Genomic DNA, 24,839 nt, shown 5'->3' on the forward strand with positions numbered 1-24,839 from the left:
AGCAGTTCTTCTCAGATATATATTTTAGTGTCCTGGCCGTTTCATTAGCTAACAATGTGATGTCAGTGTATCCTCACACACGTCCTGTACAGACTACGGTGTAGTCTTACTCTATGGTAGCATTCCTAGTGACTCATTTTCGTCCTGTGAGATATTTGTAAAGGTTCCTGTTGTCATTTCTCTTCTGGCAGCATGACTCGACATTGATTACGTAATCGATGGAGGAAATGATTCGCTGAACAGCTTGTCGTCTCTGTCTACAGTATGTGTTTTTGTCCCGGAGGTGCAGCTCACACCACAACAGGACAGCTTGGAACAACTCACTGCAGTAGACTTCTAAATGATGTGCATGCTGCCGTGTGGTGGAGGATACATTAAGGTACGGTTGACAGGCCTGTTTAGTTGCTGTGTATGCGTCACAGAGATGATATACCTATTCTATCACATCTGTTGTCTCTCCTGTGATTATCATTTACCTCACACTTCTTCACGTTATCTAACACATCTAATGTAAGACTCTTTGTGCATTTCAATTACATCTTAACTCACCCTTTCACAAAGCGCATGCACGGCAGACAGACATGTCGATACTGACCAGTCTTGTTTCAGAAGATTGTGTCCCGATCGACAAAGCTGCAAAGCTGCAAAGCTGCAATGATTCGTTTTGTAGCTTATGGTGGCTAATGTTAGCTAATGTTAGGTATTGTTGATCATGTATAATGTCAGAGTGAGTTTGCTGACTTTACACTGTGTCTAAACATATAGGGACATTCCAATAGCTTCATTGTAGAAGTAGAACCAGAAGTAACACAGCCTTAATGATGATGTCTCTAATGTAACTGACTCAGAGGAATTTGGGGAAATGAAGGGAAATTTGGTGCGTCATCATCCTGTAATTGCCATTTTAATTACGTAGTATGTATCTGGATGCTTACTACAGCAGCCTTGAAGAGCTAGTGTCCCATGATAGTGTGAATGTTGTGTCAGTGGATCGTCTACACTGCCTGCAGAAGAAATCTGGTCACTGGATTGTGAAAATACGGCAAAATAAAAGTATTGCTTTTGGACTCTAATACAGTTTTGTACCTCTAACACTATTGTATACCTTTACTACGGTAGATATAAGTATTGAACCAAGAAGAAGAGTACTGATCTCGGCTGTTGTTTTTGCTGTTCCATCTTTTGGGTAGTTTGATGTTTTTTGTATGTAGTGCAGGTGCTGGGATTGTGTTGGGATGGTGTTGGGATGGTGTTGGGATGGTGCTGGGATGGTGTTGGGATGGTGTTGGGATGGTGCTGGGATGGTGCTGGGATGGTGTTGGGATGGTGCTGGGATGGTGCTGGGATGGTGTTGGGATGGTGTTGGGATGGTGCTGGGATGGTGTTGGGATGGTGTTGGGATGGTGCTGGGATGGTGTTGGGATGGTGCTGGGATGGTGCTGGGATGGTGTTGGGATGGTGTTGGGATGGTGCTGGGATGGTGCTGGGATGGTGTTGGGATGGTGTTGGGATGGTGCTGGGATGGTGCTGGGATGGTGTTGGGATGGTGTTGGGATGGTGCTGGGATGGTGTTGGGATGGTGTTGGGATGGTGCTGGGATGGTGTTGGGATGGTGCTGGGATGGTGTTGGGATGGTGTTGGGATGGTGTTGGGATGGTGCTGGGATGGTGCTGGGATGGTGTTGGGATGGTGTTGGGATGGTGCTGGGATGGTGCTGGGATGGTGTTGGGATGGTGCTGGGATGGTGTTGGGATGGTGCTGGGATGGTGTTGGGATGGTGTTGTGATGGTGTTGGGATGGTGCTGGGATGGTGCTGGGATGGTGTTGGGATGGTGTTGGGATGGTGCTGGGATGGTGTTGGGATGGTGTTGGGATGGTGTTGGGATGGTGCTGGGATGGTGTTGGGATGGTGTTGGGATGGTAGGTTGCATATAAATATTTGCCTTAAACACTGAAGTCGGTATTGATATTTTTAACTACATGACCACGATCACCGTCTTTCCTATACATTCACTGTGTTTTTTGTTATATTCTCAACCAGTACTTAGTACATTGTAGTTGTACTACATGGATTATGAAGAGACATTAGTATTATGATTAGCAGATCTAATACTAAAAGTAATAAATGAAAGAAAAACATAATGGTGACATTGACAATATGTATTTTGTGGATATGATTGTTCCAGTATCTTCAGTGCAAAGTTGTGCTGATTACTTTTCTGTTTGATGAGGAATCGTTTCTACATCAGTGTGACTGCAGGGACCTCTCGGAGGCTGTTGCCTTGACTACAGTGCCAGCTGTTCAACTGTAAACTTATCTTACAAACTTGTTTGGCTCTCACATTTCATACTTAATTACTTGATCGACTCTTCCAGAGGAGTTGTACGGAAGCTCCTTCCAGAGCCTAATGGAAATGAATTGAACAATTACATAATCCCCCTTACGCTTGCCCTGCCTGGTCCTTCTGTTCTTCTGTCTCTCAGATATTACAGGAGATTGATGGTGTAATACTAATCCGCAGTAGTAATCCATTTGACATCTTCGCCATGGTTGTTTTTGTGGCCATTTGTGTTTGACTGAGTGCATTTCAGCCTCAGCCTTTTCAAAGTATTAGCGGTTAGGTTTTGAATAAATGGACTTCAACTTCTTTTATTTTTTTGCAGACTTGATGCAAACCGTGAAACTGAAGAATGATACTTAATGGATTTTACACAATATCTAGTTCAGATAGACTTCAGAGCTGTAGGAACCAGAAATGGACACATAATCCTGTTGAAAGGCTTGCCAGGTGCAGCATCATACTGTATATGTGACTCATGAGAACACCTGTGGTTGACCAAGTGGGCACTTTGTCTCTACACGCCTCTCTAGTGCTTTCTAGTATGTGGGCAACACATGACACGTTGACTAACTGAGTGTTTCACTCAGAAATGGTACATTCTCTATCACTGTAGTTTAGAGGTCACTGATAGGCGGTCCAGATCCAGACCCAGATGTTGTTATATTCGGACCCAGGACCTAAAACCGATTATTACATTTTGATGGAGCGCTTCTAATTTAACCGGCGCAGCTTTTACAGCATTTACGGCACTTGTTCAGCGGTGCAGGAAACACACCGACCAATGTCTGTAAATCACATCACGTGATGCAGCTCAGCCAATCAGATATGAGTATTCTGACAAGTTTCCTGACTCGAGTGAGACGTAGACACACAGGGAGACGAGGAAAGAGAACGAGGAGAATTATTACGCGAGTCATTTCACATGACGTTCTCCAAAAAGAGAAGCGTGTTCAGAGAGACCAGAGACCAGAGATCAGAGAGACCAGAGAGAGACCAGAGAGACCACAGAGACCAGAGAGACCAGAGAGACCAGAGAGACCACAGAGACCAGAGAGACCAGAGAGACCACAGAGACCACAGAGACCACAGAGACCAGAGAGACCAGAGAGACCAGAGAGACCACAGAGACCAGAGAGACCACAGAGACCACAGAGACCACAGAGACCACAGAGACCACAGAGACCAGAGAGACCACAAAGACCAGAGAGACCACAGAGACCACAAAGACCAGAGAGACCACAGAGACCACAGAGACCACAAAGACCAGAGAGACCACAGAGACCACAGAGACCAGAGAGACCAGAGAGACCACAGAGACCACAGAGACCACAGAGACCACAGAGACCAGAGAGACCAGAGACCAGAACCTTTAACCAACAATGAACAGACTCTTATAGGTTCATTCTTCCCACAGACAGTTTAAACCAGTGTGTCTTATTTTGAGCAAACGTATCCACTCACAAATTTGACAAAATGAAGACACAGAAAATAAAGCTAAGAGCCCAAAATGATCAGAGCCCTGAAACATTCATTCACTGTGCAATGATGTTAACAGAGAGCATAGAGCTGAAGCAAGAGGTTTAATAACCACACATAAAGATCATGCTCACACACTTCTCTTGTTAGCAGATGAGTTTTGATTGACATCACTTCACACCTGAATCAACTGAATTTAAAGCTGCAGAGCAATGAAGTACTTTATTTTAAGATGCACTTTTTTCAAAATCGTTCTGTTCTGTCAGTTATTCTTTAATCAGCTTTATTTTACTTGAAATGAGAAGAACATTAGTTTATGTATTTCTATGTATTGTTTATAATCCATCCACTTAAATGTGAAAACTGAGAAGAATAATTGTTCAAATATAATTGATGTGTACTTTCTTTATTTGATTTGACAGTTGTTGACTACAGAGACGTTACTACTAGACCTCTTGAATATAAATATATATATATATATATATATATATAGCACAAGTTAGATATCGTTGTAATGTTCCGGACCTTTGCACCAGGAGATTTTCTCAATCTGGACCTTTTGGATTGTTAATTTCTGTAGTTGATCACTTCCCATAGTGTGGAGTGTTGGATGTAAATGTGTACTCACATCTATCTGGATGAATGAATCTTCGCAATTTACATAAAGCAGATATGAAAACATTTCTGTTAAAGTAATCCACGTTCAACTTAGATTTTATGGGTCGGTGACCACACCTGGTCACAGTCTGCAGTCTGGACTGCGGGAAAAATAGCTTTTCAAGCATTATTTTCTAAAGTGTAGAGTACTGTACAGCCATAACTTCAGCCTCCTTCCAATGACAGCATGCCCTTAGGCGTGAGGACGTGAGGACGTCAGCAAATTTGGTGTCAAAGCTCAAATTAGTTGAACTTTGGCCACAAAGCCTTGCAGAACATTAGGGTATGGCGCACTGCTGAAGCTCGCATAGCTGCACTCTCCATTGGTTAATGGACTTGTTTGGGAACTGATCCAAAAAAGTCACATGAGTGGGTTTTGGTTAACGGCTTCCCATTGACTCCAATTATAGTGTGTATGGGGGGACTGTGGCTCAGGAGGTAGTCAGGACCTGGTCTCTCATAAGTCAGAAGATGGACCGGTTTGATCCCTGGCTCCTCCAGTGTGTGTGAGTATGTGTGAATGATTACATTAGAATATGATGAGCAGTTTCAGAAGTATTACAATTTTCTTTATAAATACGAGCAAAAAGTACGCTTTCTTCTTCTGTCACGGTTGATTTGGATGCTCCTCTGACCCCCAGAGCATTACACTATGTAGCTGTCCTGCTGGCAGAGCCACTCCTGTCTGTTTGTACATCTAATCTCAGGCCACAGCTGGGTGCTCAACTGATGCAGTTTAGGGGGAAATGTTAGTGGCGGAGATGTTAATCACTGGCTTCACAACCCCCCACTCATCTCCTTTCCATCTATCTATGGATCTATCTACTGATCTGCTGGAGATTTAGACAGAATGTTTGAGCACTTGAAGTCTATGTTCACAGTGTGTTTCTGATTTTCAATTATTCTACTGCAGTCATCTGTTCTGATAATGGCTTCACTACAGCCTTTCCCTTCAAATGTTTTACGGGAAACTTTTATTGAGTTAAACCAAAAACCTAAAATCGTTTGACGGTCCCAAAAACATGTATGTGACCAAATGTGTGCTGTCAAAGGTTTACTCTCGGTCAGGTAGCATTTAGTTCTGGATTATAAAACTCAATGCAGTATATTGTATCGATTTAGAAATGTTTTTGCAAAATTCCAAACACACAACTGCTCATATTGTGAACCAGGACATGTCCTCTTTGCTCATCATGGTTCATAATGCCCCCCCACCGCAAAGCCCACCCCCACACAAACCCCCACTGATGGAACATAAATGTTGAGCATGCACCATGTTTGATGCTGAACTGGGATTGGCAAAATCCTGGATTAGAGCATTTCTAATCTGGTTGCTGTGGCACTATGGGAGTCTGCAGCTCAGGAGAGTTACCAATCCTGTCACCATGGCAACCAAAAGAGGGAGAATCCACTACGGAGAGTAACAGCAGGGTCTGCCCAGGAAGTGCAGAGACACACTGTTTAATAGCACTGTATCAGGATCTGAATGTTGGGCTTTCTACAGCGAATGTAAAGCAGTCCTCACTTCTTCTTGTATGTCTTTTAGTTAATCAGCGGAGCCAGTGGATGCTGGACTTCCAGGTCTCCATGAGATCTTGACATATTTAGTTTGTACCTGTCAATCTGGGAATCCAGTGATTTCTAGATGTGAAATAGAAGCACATAGAACCAGCAGCTGTGTCAGACCCTGTCACAGTGGTGTGGTCCAAAGTTGGATGTGCAGTGCAGTACAGTAGATGATGGTGTGGCTTAGTTATGCAAGGGGAAAGATCACCCAAAGGAGCTTAGCTGGAGAGCTATCTGCCTAAACGTCTTTTCGGACAAGTCAAGATTTAGCTACTTTAGGTCTTAAGGGACAACACTCACTTTTTGGGAATTTGGCCCTCGAGATTTGGCATCAAAACTCGGGCTGTAGAACAAAGACAAAGATTGCTCCTCCGGTATGCAAAAACACATTTTCTCTCTGGACAGACAGCAGAAGGGTTAGTACTGTTTCTGAGATGTATGCCCATTCCACTGCTTTAGAAGGGAACTAAACGGGTTGGTAAAGAGCCCTGAGGATAGTTGCATACAAGTGTATTACTTTCATGAGAAAGTTTATAGTGTCTTTTGTCTCTCATGATTAGTACTTTTATTTAAGATAGGTATGATGCAATCATGTATTGGTGGATGTATACTTTACTTCCATATCCATTTAAACGATTTGTTGTTTCATTGTATTTCTTGGGAGAGTTTTTAACATGTGGCCAGGAACAACTGATGAAAATAAATGCAACACCATTGTCTCAGTCAAAAGAAGTAAAAACACACTGAAGGAATACTTTGTTTCTGTTCGTCACAGTTCTCTAGCTAAACTGAGGTGATGAGAGCATGCTGGTCCCCTTGGTTTAACAAATACTGTCCGAACTCCTCCTCAATCATTTAAAAACATCTAAAAACAGTAATACAAAATGACAATAGCCTTTCACAACCACCGAACTAACCAGCTGCCAGATAGTGTAAGCTAACAAATAATACTGAATGATGTTCATCTAGATTCAAAAAAGGAAAAGAGCAGGGTATCCTTTAGGGCGGGGCTACCTTGTGATTGACAGTTCTCTATCACAATGTTGTCCAGTCTGAGAGTAGTCCATATTTTTAGATGGATGGATGGATGGGTGGGTGGATGGATGCTTAAGGGGACATTATTTCGCTACAGCAGCATCTATACATACAGGTAAGCAATACAAATAGCAGAGTAAAAAAAAGGTGATTTGCAACATTGTGCTTACATTTGGTCTTATTTAGCGTTCGGTTGTACTTAGCTTTATCTAATGTCACTTCTGGTTCCAAAAAAACAAGAGGAAGAAGGGCAAAAACCAAGATGGCGACACTCATAATGCCAAACGCAGGGCTTCAAAACCGTAGTCCACAAACCAATGGGTGATGTCCCGGGGACAACAATCTGCTTCTTATATTCATTCTATGGACTGCACTAAACAGTCAAAGTGTGCACCGTTAAACCAACAATGAGCTGACGGAGGCTAAGATATCTAAGAGAAGAACCATAGAGCTCCATTTGATTACTTTGAGCGACCACTTTCACATTACATATCGTCATCCATGGTTAGTTCAGCTTTGACTATAGAAAGTCTCCGAACAGTTATGGAATTGTACAAGTGTACTGTGAAGGCCACCGTGTGGACCCTGATGTCAGGAAAGCAGATTGCTCAGTAGTGTGACCGGATGGATGGAGCAAGGGATGGAGTGGTGTGAAGTCGAGGCATAGCGCCTGAACCCCAGGCAGAGCAAGGTGCTGCTAACACGTGTAACATCAGTGTTCCTACCTGGAGACATGCGTGTGTGTCTTATCCTGTACATTGCCATCATTCCTCTGTGGAGCTATTCTCCCGTCTGTACTCATTATGCTTCTCTTGGCTCCCCTCTGTCTTGTTGTCTTCTGTCTCCTCCAATCAGAGTGGTTCCTCACCTCATTCAGCTCTGTGGGTGTCTGCTCTGCTATTTTCGGCAGGTTCATCATCATCCCTCCACACAGCAGTGTCTTCCCTCTGTGTGTTTTTGAGATGCCATGCTAAGGTTGCGAGGTTTGTGAACATGCTATAGCCTCACCACTTTAATTAAACAGGGCTCACTGAGATTAATTTGCCCCACTGGATCCAGTCCAGGCACCAACATCCCTACAAGTGTGTGTGTGTGTGTGTGTTTTCTGATTACACACTGTTTGTCCTTCAGGGTCTCAGAGTCTCTGAACGATAGACCGGAATGGCAAGTGGACACATTTACAGGCAATGCACTTAAGCAATTTAAAAAAAGACTTAATCAACATGTGGTTTAATAACCAAATACAATATTCTAGTCATAGTCTTTATTTTCAGAAACATAAATGTGGTGTGCTTCAGCAGTTCAGTACTCTACATACAATTGCTGGACTTGCAAGAGAAGTCTAAATTGAAGCGTTTTACAACCCGGCACAAAGGCTGCAGCATAAAGAAGACAGGACAAGTGGTCAAAGTAGTAAATAGACATTTATTTAAAGAACAAATAACTAAACTCAACAAACAAAACAAATGAGCAGCCAAAGAAGAGGGGGAGTGTTCATAGCTGACACTCCCACCAGGCTCAGGGCTCAGGTGTGTCAGCTGACACACCTGAGCCCTGAGAGACAGAACGATGAACAGGACATCGACCCCTAGTGGAAGGAAGGGGTCGTCACACGTGTTATAGACAGAGATATTCTGACTCTTAGGCTGATTTAGAATTTTAGGTAATTCTAAATCAGTAATTGCTCAGAAAAAAATGACTTGGTACTCCAGGGTTGCGCTGTCACTTCTTAATATTGATTGTGTGTCTACATCAGCTTGTACGGTAAATCATGTGGGCACCAAGAGGGACTTCATCCGGGATTCAGGTGCACCTCGAGAACACTGCAAACTTTACTACTGTAGAGTACCCTCCTGCCACCTAGTGGATCGTACTACTGGTGGAATAAGTTATTGTTATAACATATTAAATAAATCATTTCAATTTGACCATATGGCCTTAGTGTGGTACATTCCAGAAACATATCATACCAATCTCATCTTTGCAAAGTAGACTTTAAATGACAGTTGTCAGCAATGATGACGTCAGCACTAAAGCCTCTAGTGCTGATGTGCTGAAATTGAACTTGGATTTGGAGAATCATGACACACCTTTACGTCACCTGTCCCATTATATCAGTTTATTTAGTTGGTTGTATATAAAGGACAGAGGTATCGCTACAAACAGTGTTTGAGAGCAGCCTGGGGAGGTGGACGATCTCAATACTAATCTGTACAACAGTGTGTGTCTGTGTGTACCTCCATGCATGCTGTGTGTACAGCTGCCGATCAGCTGGTTGTTCCTCAGCAGGGAGTCTCCACCACTCATGTGTGATTCCACAGACTGTACAGAGGCAGCAGGACTACAACTACTGCTTATGACATCTGGCCCTGTGTACCATCGAGTACCAGGCTAGTGTGCTTTAACCTCTATAAACTACACCAAAACCCCAGACATACGGCCGCCGTAGAAAACCTATAGACAAGCTGCAGTGAGGCAGTTCCTCCCATGAGTGGACGGATGAATACGTTGTTCAGACGTATGCAGTTCTTTACTTTAACAGTAAGAGCACTGTAACATGAGAGGCTAAGTTATGGCCATCAGTTAGAAACGCTTCAGATATTCTCAGCATTCTAAGATCTTCTGGCTTTTTTAGCAGCTCTGTAGCCTGAACCTCTGTGTTCAGTTCAACCTGTCAGTCCTGTCTGTCGAACACAGAGACATCCAACGGGCCGCTCTGCTGTCACTGTCCTGTTGATCACACAGATGTGTCTCAATGCAGCCTGACACAGAAGAAGACATTTTCTGCAGGTCCCCTATGTTTCAGCAAAAGAACAATCCATGAATACATCTTTTCAGAATCATCTGTGTTTCCATAGCAACCTGGCCTCCAACTTCTATAATACATGTTGTATTTTATTGTGGCATAGCACAGCATGTTAAGCAGTAACCTGCTCCTTCTGGATAAGCTGCTGAGTGTACTTATGTGTTTAATACATATATCTACACGTGGCAGTAACATGCTTTATACTGTATGTTTCATATTTAATCCCAGATAAGTGTTTGCCTGCATAACTGACTGCACTTCATCGCAAGTCTGTTACAAGGCTATAACTGATCCGTGCACTAGTTCAGCTTTAGCTATAGTAGTCCCATGTTAGCGCTAAAGAAGGCCCATGCTCTTCATTGACTTATGTAGCCGACTAAGTTTCACTATAGTAGCTCTACATTCACACTAGGAAACGTAGAAGTTATTCCTTTTGTGATTCGTAACTAATATTAAGAAAACACAGAACACAGAACACAGGATGTGTTAAACCTGTTGACAGCCTTTTGCTGCTCCAGTACAACCCCCTGAACTTTCATACTAAAACCTCTCCTCCCTTTCCCCTGCCAGTAAACACACACACACACACACACACACACACACACACACACACACACACACACACACACACACACACACACACACACACACATCATCACATTTCCCCCCACAGCGGGAACATACAGCAATACAAGTGGCTTTACCCAGCGCTCCTCCTCCCTCCCACAGCCAGTGAGCCATATGGTCCATCTCAGATTAAAAGGGTTTGTTGTCTACGTCTGCCCCGCCCAGTGGATTACCGACCCACAGAGGGAATGTTGGAGTGTGTGGGTGGGTGGGTGGGGGGGGATAGTGGGGGATTTCTGTGGGCATTGTGGAGACATTGTTTTAACATTGTTTTAACGTTGCATTGCATACTTGTCCAAAGCCAGGTTTGACCTTTGTCTCTTTAGACCACACACACACACACACACACACACACACACACACACACACACACACACACGTGGCCTCATTCATTGGCTGCACTAATTGGATGAGTGTTTTGGCAGCTGATGGCTGTTGAGAGGGGAGCTGGAAGGAGACATTAAGTAAATTGCGTTGAGGAGAAGGTTAATGAAATGTGTTAATGTGACAAAGACATGGAGCTAAACTGAACTCAAGTTGTATGTGAGAATTTGCTAAAGTGTGACTGTGCTGGCTTATTTTGTGAAGTAAAAACTAATAACCATGTTTGTGTAATAGCAATATGATGGGTGCCATTTGGAAGTATCCATAAATACAGAAAATGTTCAGGTAATGCAACACGACTGCATCCCCAACATTAAGGATAATCATAGTTGGATCAGATTAGATAGCAATTATCCTGCTCCGAAAGTTCAGCCTGTGAAATCTGCCATCACCCAGACTTCCTCTGCGTGATGTTCTCAGTGAATCCTACGATATTAATGTTGGTTCAGAAGTCCTGGTAGGTTTTTATGATTCAAGCAATGCAGTTTGCCATATTTTCAGATGATCCAAACCTGCTTTCAGCTGACATCCATCATCTATCTAACAGGAAGACTGATTCTGTTCAGGAGGGTTCGACACTTACTTAGGCTCAGGTTTTGGGCTTTAGAAGCACTTCTCTTTTACCTGAATCCAGCACTGAATGTCCTCATCATCTATGAACCATTAACATCTCATCTAGGTTTAACTTTACACAACATTAAGCAACAATTCTTTATTAACAAAGCAACACTTCTATTATCATATATTATTATCTAAATGGCTCCCAGAAGGTTTTGTTTTTTTACTACTCTTTGCTTATAATAAAGGAGATAAAAGATATGAGTCGAGATGTATTAAACTGGGAGCTGAATAAGGTGTTTTACCAACTTGGAACTGGATCCAAGTGTGGCACCAGCTCTCACAACCCAACCATGCTCAGCCAAATGATTCAACAACACAGTTTAGGTTTCCATAGCTATGCAGACGACATACAACTTCAACTTCAAATAAAGAAAACGTAAAGTGTTGGAACTGTTCATTTCCTGCACAACCAGGCCAGAATCACACTGAAGAGGGAGATCAAGGCAGCTAAGAGGAGATGCACTGAAAAGCCAACTACAGGAGCCCCCCCCCCCCCCCCCTCCATATATGATTTTATTTGTTTGTCATTTTGATTGGATATATTTAAATGTTTTTTTGTTCTCCTTGTTAAAAAATGTGTTTGCCCACCGGTTTATATTCATTCATTCATAGGAAACTCCAAAGCTGCCTTCTGGTGTGGTTTCTGTGGTTCTCAACAATGAGAGGTCTTTCTCCTCAGGCCAACATATTCAGTGAATGAGAATTGTTTGGGTGATATTTTCAACAGTAAGAGTATTGTGCTAGTCATGACCTCGACGACTGCAAAGAGAATGGGGACATTTACCTCCCTGATGTCATAGACGAGGACACACACACACACACACACACACACATGCATCTGACCATGGACGAGACCTTCACTGACATGTAGAGGCAGCGGGGCCCTGATGTCTGAGGCTCCTGTTAAACAGCATACCGTTAATGCCGTGAACCAATCAATGCCGTGAAAAGGTCTGTGTGAATGTAATTTGCATTCAGTCCAAGTGAATCAATACAGCTCTGCTCTGGGCCACAGTCTGACACACATCTGCATTAGCAAATCACCCTGCCTGCTTCCATTAAACCGTCCCGGACAGGAAGTGAAGAGAACATAATGCTGAAGGAAAGCTGCTAGTGTTGTGCACCAGTCACCAGTGGGGTCAACTCTTGTGATGACCCCCAGGTGGTCAACTCATATTGTATTTGTAGACTTAATCAGTCTGTTGCCATCTGTTCCCTCCACGACTTTAATGCCCGATAGTGACAAGTGTTCCATGTTTCCGTATACAAACATATTCCTACTCTTTCCTTACAGTTCCTCTTAGAGATAAAGATGCACTGTAGCAGGTGTTCAGCAAGCATGCAGTTAAAAGCATGGCTTGGTTTTCAGTCTGGGTGACGGCATTTAGGAAAAGGTTGCATGGAGGCAGGTTACACCGGTCGTATGTATGTTCACTTAAAGGAGCCTCACACGTACATGGCAATCAGCAGCAGCAGCAATAAAGTGCTTGATTTGACAAAGACTGCATATCGTCACAGATCATTTTCACATATAGGCCACATGTCAGTCTGTGCTCAGTGTGTCTGCGATGCCCCCTCCTGTGTTGGCATGCCGACCACCCTCTCTCTGCTCTCTTTCTCTCTACTTGCATAGCTCCACTGGTGGGAGTAAAAATAGCCGGGTTAGGGGGGTGTTGGTCAGAGAGTAAGAATTAGCAATGAGTAAGGGTAGCACTCTGCTGGAGGCGGCGGTGCGTTAGGGACAGGAGCGCCGCTGAGGCCGAAGGGAAGTGAGATTCGGCAGGGGCTGAGGGGGTCGCCCCCCCCTGGACGGTAGCCTGTAGGTTTTTAGGGGGAGGGGAGTGCGAAGTGGATTATCAGAGTGATTAAATGCACTCCCTTGGATTCCTTTACCTTCGGATGGGATAGACTTGTAAACCTTGCAGCATGGGCAACGCGGCCATTTGTAAGGTGTGTGGCTCGGACAAGGGCCTGAGGACTGCCGGGAGCCAGTCTTACCTGGACCAGAATGCTTTGCCAGACTGCTACTGTGTGGAGCACTTTCCTGAGCAGCCTCCACTGACGCTGGTAAGAGCCCACACTGGCAGGTCCTGAAGTGCTCTTTTAGGAGACTTTACAGACAAGAACGTTTTGATTGACTTGTTTAAAGCAGAAACCTAGAAGTAAGTGTCAGTTCTCGCTTTTAAAGCTGCAGGTAATTTTTATTTTGGGCACAGTCTTGATGACAGGACAGTTGTTTGCGTCTGTCACTGACGAGATGCTCAACTTGCATGCAGCTGATACATTTTTCTGTTTTCATTGAAAGCATGTGTAAACTGCTTTTGGACTTATTGTTCTGACTTCTAAACTGGTGTCTTGCAAAAGGTGTTAGCAGGAGGAGATGCATGATCAGGTGTGAGGTGTTTGAGGAGCTTGTGTGCGTTTGTGTGCGTGGGGTGGGATGAGTTGTTATTGCTCTCCTCACCCTTTAAAGGCCAGTGTGACATTTTTGCTCCTGAAGTTATCCTGCACAGCAGCGTGTGGACTCTGTGGCTAATTTGAAAAGTAATGTAATGACTTTAGCAGCATGTCGCTGCTGCTGCTGGGAATATTAGACAACAAGTACTGCTGATCTAGTCTGTGAGAACAACATTCCCTTTGCTTCTAAAAGAGCTTTTAGGGATTTTTTGTGGCAGTTTTCTCCTGACTTTAAGAAGCTGGAACTTTCTTTCCGATATCCCAGAGTTGCAAAGCTGTATCTCAAACTATTTGGCAGAACTCTAATAAGTGTCTAAGAAAGTCTTTTAATCATAGGGGCGGTCCTTGTTGAACACAAAGCCCGGTCAGCTCATGTATGAGTTCAAAGTGTGGGTTCCAAACACCTTTCAGTGCATTGAAGGGCATCAGCAGTGATGAACAGGACAAATACCTGGAATTGCTTGTGGGCTTCATACATATTCAAATGTCAAACTGGTGGCTTTGCATGTTAAAGTCATCCAACCTCTGTTTTTACACAGTTTTATATCATCATACATTTCACATTAACAGGAGATGATACACTACGTGTGACGTCGGCTGTGATTCAAACTGCAACTTTGAAAGCTGCTGAAAATTCAGATCTGCTTAATATCAGAGTGTAGTGCGGATTTTGTAGTTGAGTTTATTTCAACACATTTAGCAGCTAAAGGGACAGATATCCTTCACCAAACCAGAACTATCAGGAGAGTGAATGTTGGACCCAGACATGACTCCAGATGACGGCTAATGTCTTCTGGATGTGTTCATATACTCATGGAAAGAGTGTGTGTTAAATGACCTGTTTCTAGCCAAACTCCTCCTAAGATCAGAAATCAATGCAAACACTTGGTACGCATTCTAAAATGATCAGCAGCTATGAGCATTTTACGATGCTCAGTCCTTTAATATAGGTCAAATACAAATATGATCTGCAATATACATACAATATACTTAAACTCAAGGGCTTAGGTCTTTTGCTCGTATGGTAAAAACATCTTCTTCTTTTGCTGACCCTTAACATTTACTGTCAAAATGTTCTCATATCTCATGCCACCAACTTGTAGTAGGCCAGCATTCGTCACGCCCCTCAACATCTGATACCGAGGAACCCTTAAGGAACCCTTGAGGAACCCTGAAGGAACCCTGAAGGAACCCTGAAGGAACCCTTTGGCATCTGTATGAGATGCACCAGGCTTTCAAGTAACTACAGTGTAAAGCTCAGAGAAAACGCTCAGGGAGTGAGGTAATGTAGTGTGATGAGAGACAAACGCCTCTCAGGGCAGGTGGGTTCTCACTCGGATGGTTCAAATAAAGCAGGGCACCGGTGTCGTGACCAACGCTATGTTGAAGTTACGTTAGTGATGTTTGTGTCGTGTTACGTTGTTTACATATGACTTAGTTTACGTACTTATTTCAAGCCCAATTATGATGTTTTTCTTAAATCTAACAAAGTAGTTTTATTGCCTAAAAGTGTTGATGCGTGTTCGTTAACCACATGTTTATTGGGACCGTAGTGCAGAGTTACAGTTTGATGCTCTGGGCTAACCAGGAGGTGATGGGTCCGAGGGTCCTGACCAAGCTTCAGTGTGTGACGAGTTGGAAAGAGAACGGGTTGAGAAAACTACCCAAAATGTATATTTTGCCTGATGTAGCCCAGCGACAGGCACAGGAGGGTCCAGACGGCTGTAATTGGCCCGTGTGGCAGGAGCCTTTGACCTGACAGCCTGACCTGCTGCTCAGGAGCCAGCTGAGCTTCTATTATCTCAAAGCATAAACGAGAGAAGAGAGGACAAGGAGAAGCAGTGAGGCCTCAGTCACATTATGGGCTTTTAGACATGGTCTATTCTGGAGAGCTCTACGTTTTGACCCATGACCATTCACACTGACCAACCAGTCGTGTGCATCTCCAAAGTCATGTTGTAGCAAATATGCACATGTTTAGTGGGAAATGAATAAACATAATGCTGCAGGACTAATATTACAAAGGTAATCCTCAAGCATGCATTGGAGAAGAGAATTAATTTATTCATCCAATATGTTGCATTATTTTTCATCATTAAACCTGTTGACAAATGTTGTTGAATCTATGCCCCAAACTAAATGTTCTGTAACAGCAAACACTCAGTTTAGATGATTCTGATCAACAGAAAACGACTTATGACATAATGTGAAGTTATAATCTCCATTTTCACCCCAATCACGTAATACTTCCCTATTGAATATACTTCACACTAAATAAATATTAGTATTCAGATCATGGTGATCATGATGTTTAATATCTGTTCTATGTCCGAATAATTTAAAAAGAGACATAATATTCAATGAAGGAGAAGGTTCCTGACATCATGGTTCTTACTGAATGTCCAGCGTTTGCATAGAAGGTTTACATCCTCTGATATAATATAACTCTGTTGGTGCAGTTGTATACTGAAGAAGCACTGCGTGGCTCCCTCAGCCTTATGAATCATCATCATCACCTCATCTGAATGTATCTGAAGCAAATGACCGGGCCGGTCCTGCTCTGAGGCACTTTGTTCTGATTACCTGGGCCACTTCCAAAGCTCTGTGCTGCTGCTGATCCTGATGGTAATGAAGGGAATGGAAACAGGCAAGATGAATGCGGTGTGTATATCAGGACCTACTGTAGTTCCAGTTATGTCAGCTTGAGGATAATTAATTAGAGCAGGTTATTTATACTCTGCATGAATGGGCTGTAGTATTTGATTATATTGTTGGGGTGAAAACCTCACACCTCCTAGTATAAAAGAAAGCTTTTTATTCTGCTAAATGTGGGGTTTTGTGGCTGTAATGATTGTTATTAGTTGCAGTGAGTGACGTGCTGTTGTCATCTCATAAACACTGGGTGTGTTCATGGACTAATGTGTGCAAGGCAACCCAAAGGAGCTTTTAAAATCGGAAACACACACAAACAGAGCCAGCACCAGCGGGAGAGGTGCAGTTGCTAGTAAACAGAGATGCTGTTATTCTGTGCAGACAGCTAGGAATAGAATGTCCTGCTGCAATCAAATACACAAGGACACAGTCACAGTTAATGTGTGAGCATGGTCTTCAGATGTCCTCTTAAATAAGGATAGAGATGTTTGAGCTGGATGGATCAATGTATGGTATTGGTAATAAAGGTTCAAGGTTAATGGTAACAGAACTGTTTGTTCTGGTGGAGCAGGGAGGATGAGCCTCAGCCTGAGGGAAGCAGCTTCTCTGTACGTCTGTATCTTTCTGGGTGTTGTCTTTTAATATTAATATCTGATGCTCGGTAGATGGTACCATTGATGTACTTTTTTGTTGTGCTGGAGAACGAGTTTCTCACATCACTTGATCAGGGGGGGGGAGGGGGAGTGCTACGGGGCGGTAGTCATTTAGACCGGACACTGCAAACTATTTAGGCACAGGGACCACAGTGTCTGTCCTGAAGCAGGTGGAACATGTCTGCTATGACAGTGATATCTCAGGCATGCCAGTGATGACATCAACTATCTGGGTCAACAACATAGGTGTTAGTTGGAGCCATGCTAAAACCGTAGCATGCAAAATGTTACGTGATAGGCCTCCACAAGTGAGGAACTTGAAGTGTTATCATGGGAGCTACTATCACTCAACATAATTGATGTGTTAACACCAGAGTAGTGTGTGTGTGTGTGTGTGTGTGTGTGTGTGTGTGTGTGTGTGTGTGTGTGTGTGTGTGTGTGTGTGTGTGTGTTCCTCTGTATTTGTCCCCTCTGGATCACTCTAACATGCACACTTGCACCTGACGATCCAGAATGTCTCACATGTGTTGATGGACAGTTCTAAAGGAAGCAGTGTCCTTCATGTACGCTGTGCTTATTTTGCTAGCTCTGCTGACAGACAGTGCCTTGCTGTCATGGTTACCTCCAGAGAGGGCAGTGCTTGTCGCCGTGGAAACTGGGAGGGGCGATGATGCTCCCAGCCTCTCATTGGTCTCTCACATCATGTGTGGGGTGGGCAGATTGTGTTTTATTATTGATGAAGCTCCTCCTCAGATAAAGACGGTGACTTTGTTAAATGATGTGATGTGTAATGTGGGCTTCGTCATGCTTCGTAATGGTCAGGAACATGTTGTCATAGAAAGGACACATCATACTAAAAGATACACATTATTCAGTTTGGTTATGTTTTCTGTGTATTCAAGTACCTAACTCCATTCTAAATGTACCAGCTGTGGTGAAACCTTCATGCCTGACTAAGGTTCCTTTTATTGACTTTTCTGTCCCTGACCCCAAACATGACCTCCATGTAGCTGTAGGCCTCTTAAAGTGTTTCTTTTCCTTCTGATGTGCACAGCACATTCACAACATGTACCATCAAACACAGTGACAAACTGACTAAGCTCCTTATAACCAGGAGTTATGAAACAGTTTCTGTAGGAAGCTGACTGCCACAATCCTCCCTTTCTCTCCAATGTTCAGTATCATCCATGCAAAAGCCCCACTGGTCTGAGAGTCCTGTTGGTCTCGGTGTCACTATAGCAACCCGCCAGTTGGAGAACGATGATCAGGGCGAGGTCCTGCATAATGTGACTCTGCAGCTCTTGAGGGAATGTGAGGATATTATCAGAAGGCTTGATTGTGAAAAAGGCTGCTTTGTGCATTGCTGCTAGAAAACAATAGGAACCCTGTAAGAACACGTATGAGGCTGCATGAATACGTATTTCCAGGCTAACAAATGTGCCCTCTTGGATGCCTATGCTGATGCTCTATAGCAGGGGTCACTAATAAGTGGACCGCGGTCCGGATCCGGACCCAGGACCTAAAACCGATAGATAATTGACAATCATTCAATTTGGACGGAGCGCTTTTATTTTAACCGGCGCAGCTTTTCCAGCCTTTACGGCACTTGTTCAGCGGCGTAAATCACATCACGTGATGCAGCTCAGCCAATCAGATATGAGTATTCTGACAAGTTTCCTGACTCGAGTGAGACGTAGACACACAGGGAGACGAGGAAAGAGAACGAGGAGAATTATTACGCGAGTCATTTCACATGACGTTCTCCAAAAAGAGAAGAGTGTTCAGAGAGACCAGAGACCAGAGAGAGACCAGAGAGACCACAGAGACCAGAGAGACCAGAGAGACCAGAGAGACCACAGAGACCACAGAGACCAGAGAGACCAGAGAGAGACCAGAGAGACCAGAGAGACCACAGAGACCAGAGAGACCAGAGAGACCACAGAGACCACAAAGACCAGAGAGACCAGAGAGACAAGAGACCAGAGAGACCACAGAGACCAGAGAGACCAGAGAGACCAGAGAGACAAGAGACCAGAGAGACCACAGAGACCAGAGAGACCACAGAGACCACAGAGACCAGAGAGACCAGAGACCACAGAGACCAGAGAGACCACAGAGACCACAGAGACCAGAGAGACCAGAGACCAGAACCTTTAACCAACAATGAACAGACTCTTATAGGTTCATTCTTCCCACAGACAGTTTAAACCAGTGTGTCTTATTTTGAGCAAACATATCCGCTCACAAATTTGACAAAATGAAGACACAGAAAATAAAGCTAAGAGCCCAAAATGATCAGAGCCCTGAAACATTCATTCACTGTGCAATGATGTTAACAGAGAGCATAGAGCTGAAGCAAGAGGTTTAATAACCACACATAAAGATCATGCTCACACACTTCTCTTGTTAGCAGATGAGTTTTGATTGACATCACTTCACACCTGAATCAACTGAATTTAAAGCTGCAGAGCGATTCAATGAAGTACTTTATTTTAAGATGCACATTTTTCAAAATCGTTCTGTTCTGTCAGTTATTCTTTAATCAGCTTTATTTTACTTGAAATGAGAAGAACATTAGTTTATGTATTTCTATGTATTGTTTATAATCCATCCACTTAAATGTGAAAACTGAGAATAATAATTGTTCAAATATAATTGATGTGTACTTTCTTTATTTGATTTGACAGTTGTTGACTACAGAGACGTTGTTACTACTAGACCTCTTGAATATATATAGCACAAGTTAGATATCGTTGTAATGTTCCAGACCTTTGATGTTAATTGAATAGCCCTGCTCTATAGGGTGTCCTTCCAGTGGAGACGATGTGATGACTAAGTGATACATAGACCTCTAGGGTGACCCCCCCCCCCCCCCCGAACTGGCTTCAAGTCTCTGCAAGTTGACTGTAGACATTTCCACTGAAGCTGTCTGTAATGTTATTGGTGTTATGTGTAGCTGTGGACTGAAACATGGAGAAGCATTAGTGTGGCCCTTTAAGTTAAGGTGATGTTGCAGAAAGCTCCAGCAGTCGTGAGTCTGAGTGATGCAATGCAGCTCTCTGCAGCAGCCAGACAGCAGCTGACTGCAGGTCAGTCGGAACCGTACGACCAGGACTGTTTGTGATGGTTTGAAGTAGACGTCAGTGCTGCGGTGTCACTGCTCATTTCATGCATCATCAGGGCTGCACTGTTTCCTCTGATCTCTGCGTTCTACATGTGAAGCTGTGCACAGGGTGACTGAGTGACAGACTGTGATGAAGGAAAGGACAAATGAAACTCTGATTCTAAAAACTGTCAACTCTGACAAACTGTGACCTTTACAGCCAACGAGAGACCGATCCTTAGCAAAAGAAACAAACAGGACGTCCCCTGAGCCGTCCATCAGCAGGACAGCGAGTCACCATACCTCCAGTATTTATGAAACTGACCTCTGACCTCCTCCTGGAAAGACTAGCGTAGTTTGAATGCAGCAAAATTAAGCATCACACAGTGTTTTTCCACAGGGGGAACAGAGAGCTGGGAGCTTTGAACAAGCTGTATGTGAGCCAGAATTTAGCTTTAGTGAAGGCACCCAGAAGAAAATGCTGAATCATTCTGTCTCCTTACAGTCCTGGTCTGTTGCCAACGTTCACTCAGCATCTAAAAACAAACACGCGATGCGTCCTTCCCAAACCTCGAACATCAACATCATTGTCCACTAAGGAAACCGTATGTGTCTAATTATGGATGCACATTAATTGATGATAACGATGTATTGTGGGATTCTGCTCATCGCCAATTTAGACGTTAGTTCTTTACAGAAAATGAAAGCATGTTAGTTTCATAAGTGTGCATGCATATATAATTATGTTCTAGTTTATTTTTAGAGCACAATGTCATACAAAAGCAACTAAAACTACTTTATGGAGTGATGAGTTCCATACATTGGATTAGATAGAACTTCCTTTTCCTGTCTCACAGTAACTACCAGTACAACAAAATGCAGTTAAAGTGGTGCTGTGGTGTTCTATTGTGAATGAACAAAAGTTATGTTGAAATTCAACCCATTGTGCATATCAGCTGTAACAGATGTGTTGAATGCATTTCCTTCTGGATTTTTGAAGTATCTGAAATCCAGCATTGTTTACTTTGGTGGTTAACGTCTTCTTCACTGCACACATTGCTGCATTTCTACATGCTACTGCCACCTGTAGATCAGTGGCACAGTGGGACAGGACTGTGTAATGCCACGTGTCACCTGCACTACCGCAGACAGCTCGCACACTTGCATGAGTTTGTGTAGTTGTATACTTTAAAACACAGAGAACAATGTGAGGTAAAATAGAGCAATGAAACTGCAGTGAGAGAGAGCAACATATCATCTGCATAGCTACTGATACTATGTTTGCAGATGATGGTGTCAAGTGGAAGCAAAGAGATTAAACAGATGAGGTCCAAGAATGGATCCTTGTGGGACACCATAGAGCATGTCATACTAGTTTGACCTGAAATTTACAAGAGAATCTGTGAAATGAAGACAATTTGAAACACTCCAGTACATTGGAACATGCTATGGTCAACATCATGTTGGTATCAGTGGTAATCCTTGAATGGTGAGCATAAATAGATCTGTTTTAACAGTGGAGTTCAATATATGTATTGCACCTAGCTTAAAGCTGCTTCCCCCTGTAGTCCCTGGGCACAGGCCACCAATGCTTGATGATGTGCAGGTTGATAAAGTCAAACAAATAATTGAAAACAATACACTTTTGAAAACAGACAAAGTAAGACATCAATATTACAATCAGTAAAAAGATCATAACATGAGGATTAACAAGCAGTCAAGCGGTACAAACATTTTCCAACTGACCAATGCTTGCAAACAAAATGTTGTCTCAGAGACAAACTCTGATTCAGTGCTCTCTCTCTGATACTCAGCTGTAGTGAACTCCACGCCCCGTCTGCACCAACGTAACTGAAACAGAGTCTTGACCAAACTTTGTAGACGGAGTTAGAGTTAGATTGTGAGTTGGGTTTTTTACTTGAGAAAGAACTTGACTCATTAAGCTTAACAGGCAGAATTATGTGATAACTATACATCGTTGACAGTGCTTTGGACATTATGTAGATGATTTTATGAAAATGTGTTTCTCCTGTGTCTCTTCCAGTCGGACAGCAACACCAGTTTCCTGCGAGCGGCGAGAGCAGGGAACATCGACAAGGTTCTGGAATATCTGAAAGGGGGCGTGGACATCAGCACCTGCAATCAGGTAGGAGACAGATCACATGACCTGACGTACAGCAGGACAAACACAGGGGTAAATATTAGTATTCATTGTGACTGCATTTCATTTAGGAGTCCTCACATGAATGCTTCTTCAGAGGGATTATTTACTGAGCTACCTATATGGATTGTTATAGACTGTTGGAATAATGTGGATGAACAACAGCATTGTTATACTTTTCAGACACCAAGTACAGGGAAACAGCTTAAGCTGCTAACCTCAAATACTGAAATTAAAACTTGTTCCTTCACAGTTTGGTTGAGGCGGTTGTTTTTTCCTTACAGCTGTAGTGAGTGACTGTAGGCCACTTATTACCTGTGCAGTTGTTATGGCCAACATGTTGCCTGTGCACATTCAGCAGACACAGAGCAACATTATAACTCATTTGGAGTTGTGTTTATGTACCAAATGAATGTCCACTGTCGTTTTAGCTCAGGTTTGGTCTCCACCAACTCTTGAGAACACAATGTCTTTTTAGCTGCTACATGTTCCACCAGCTAGTCTTTAAGCGTGTATTTGCTGTTTTTTGCTCATTGGGTGGTGAACAGTGGGTTTATCAGAGCTTTAGAAGTGAAAACAGCTGCTGGAAACCAGAGAAGAGTGTTTGCAGGCTGATACGCCAAAACAATGAGCTCAAAAGGCTGAAAGGCTCTGAGCAAGAGCTGAGGGGAACTGCAGAGTTAATAATAATTCCTGGGTTTGTCATTAGAAGCGATACCTTTAACATTACATCGTCATTTGATCCATTTTAGCCTGTTAAGTGAGTCCAATGGTGCTTATCATACAATCCACTGAATGAATTATTCAAAGAGCTAATGTGCTCATGCTGTCCACCACTAGTCTTTGCATTATTGTCAGACAGAAATGGTTGTACATTTGAGTAGTGGAGAGGACTGTGTTTGATCTGGGAGAGTTTCTTTATTTAGGCCTGTCATTATCTAGTTTCCTCTAAACCCATTAGCATTCCAACCACAGACGAGGGGGGCAATGAAACCTGACAGGAGGTAAACAGTCCTCTCCTGGCAACAGCCCCGATGACCGGCCCGGTAAACAACACTCACCCGGAGTGAACATGTAAGATTAGCTGGTGGCTCTGTGCTATGTGAAGACATTTGTTTTTATCAACCGATGTTGGCACCGTCAACATGGTTTTGAGCTCTTTCACAGTAAATGTCACTTATCAAAGTATGATGTCAACAGGAAATAGACACCATCTAGTTAGTAATTGAGAGAGTTGTTTTTAATGCCTTTTTATATTTAACAAATGTAATATTTAGCATTGGATTTGTTTGTTTCCTTTCCACATATATATATATATATATATATATATATATATATATATATATATATATATATATATATGTACATATATGTACATATATGTACATATCCACATATATAATGGTACTGATACTTTCATCTAAACACCAGAGCACACACATGGGAGATTCCTTGTGTCACACTGTGCTTTTGCCACAATATCTATACATTTATTAAACCTTCTAGAGGCAGATGAGTCTCAACAGACTGAAAGTTACAACTTTTCGTTGCTCAAAATTGTAACAAAAAATGAATTTAACTATTTCATTCACAAGCTTTTGATCTTCACCAACAGATGAAACGTCATCTCTTGACCACAATAGACCTACTTTGACCAAAGTCTGAAGTTTGAAATGTAAACTTCCACTCAGAGGAAAGAACAACGGTTTAAATGAACGGCCTGTTGTACTGAAACCCTGTACATTAGGAATGCAGTAAGAATGAAAGGTGACCGCTCTACTCAATGTCGGAGCTCTCCCATGAGTCATTCTACAGTGCAGTAATATTTTTCAAATTTCTACCATATAGCGGATTTCAGAATGGACTTCAATGATCAATGATCATTACCGGTGTTATTGAGGGTACATTAAGATACAAATGTAGCTAATCTTGCAGACTATATCAGAATAGGACCACTCGTCATCACATAGGTACCGATGATAACCGACAAAACAATTCACTGGCCATGAGATTTGTGGGAAAGCTTTGGAGAAAGTGGCAAATGGACTTGGATATGAGCTTGTTTTGTTTTATTAGCACGATCAAGAAGGAACTTTCACACCAAAATATATTTCCTAAAAACAATCAGATTATTAATTGTAATGTGGAGGACGCCCCTCAACAAACCAACTGACTCTGCAGCTTCCCACAGCTCCACAGAGTGTTCAGCCTCTTCGAGCTCATTCTTTTGGTTTTCTGGCCCACTCATTGTGGTTTTAACAGCTGTACCCACTGCACCTGCTCAGCACCAAACACCAAG

At 42.9% G+C, this 24,839-nt stretch overlaps 1 protein-coding gene across 2 annotated transcripts in view; it reads left to right on the top strand.

Annotated features, from left to right (window-relative positions):
• The first annotated feature begins 13,187 nt into the window (after nt 1–13,187).
• ank2b (ankyrin 2b, neuronal) overlaps nt 13,188–24,839 on the top strand; it is a 78,413-nt gene continuing 66,761 nt past the window's right edge. For both annotated transcript variants that reach the window (XM_068713736.1, XM_068713735.1), the window contains exons 1-2: nt 13,188–13,581; nt 22,424–22,525. In XM_068713736.1, the coding sequence (XP_068569837.1) occupies nt 13,441–13,581; nt 22,424–22,525 (243 nt within the window). In that variant the 5' untranslated portion in view covers nt 13,188–13,440. The remainder of the gene's footprint in view (nt 13,582–22,423; nt 22,526–24,839) is intronic.

This window comes from Cebidichthys violaceus, unplaced genomic scaffold, assembly GCF_023349555.1.
Source record: "Cebidichthys violaceus isolate CVI_PGR_0920_01 unplaced genomic scaffold, fCebVio1.0.p SCAF_19, whole genome shotgun sequence".
In the NCBI taxonomy this organism is placed as follows: domain Eukaryota; kingdom Metazoa; phylum Chordata; class Actinopteri; order Perciformes; family Stichaeidae; genus Cebidichthys; species Cebidichthys violaceus.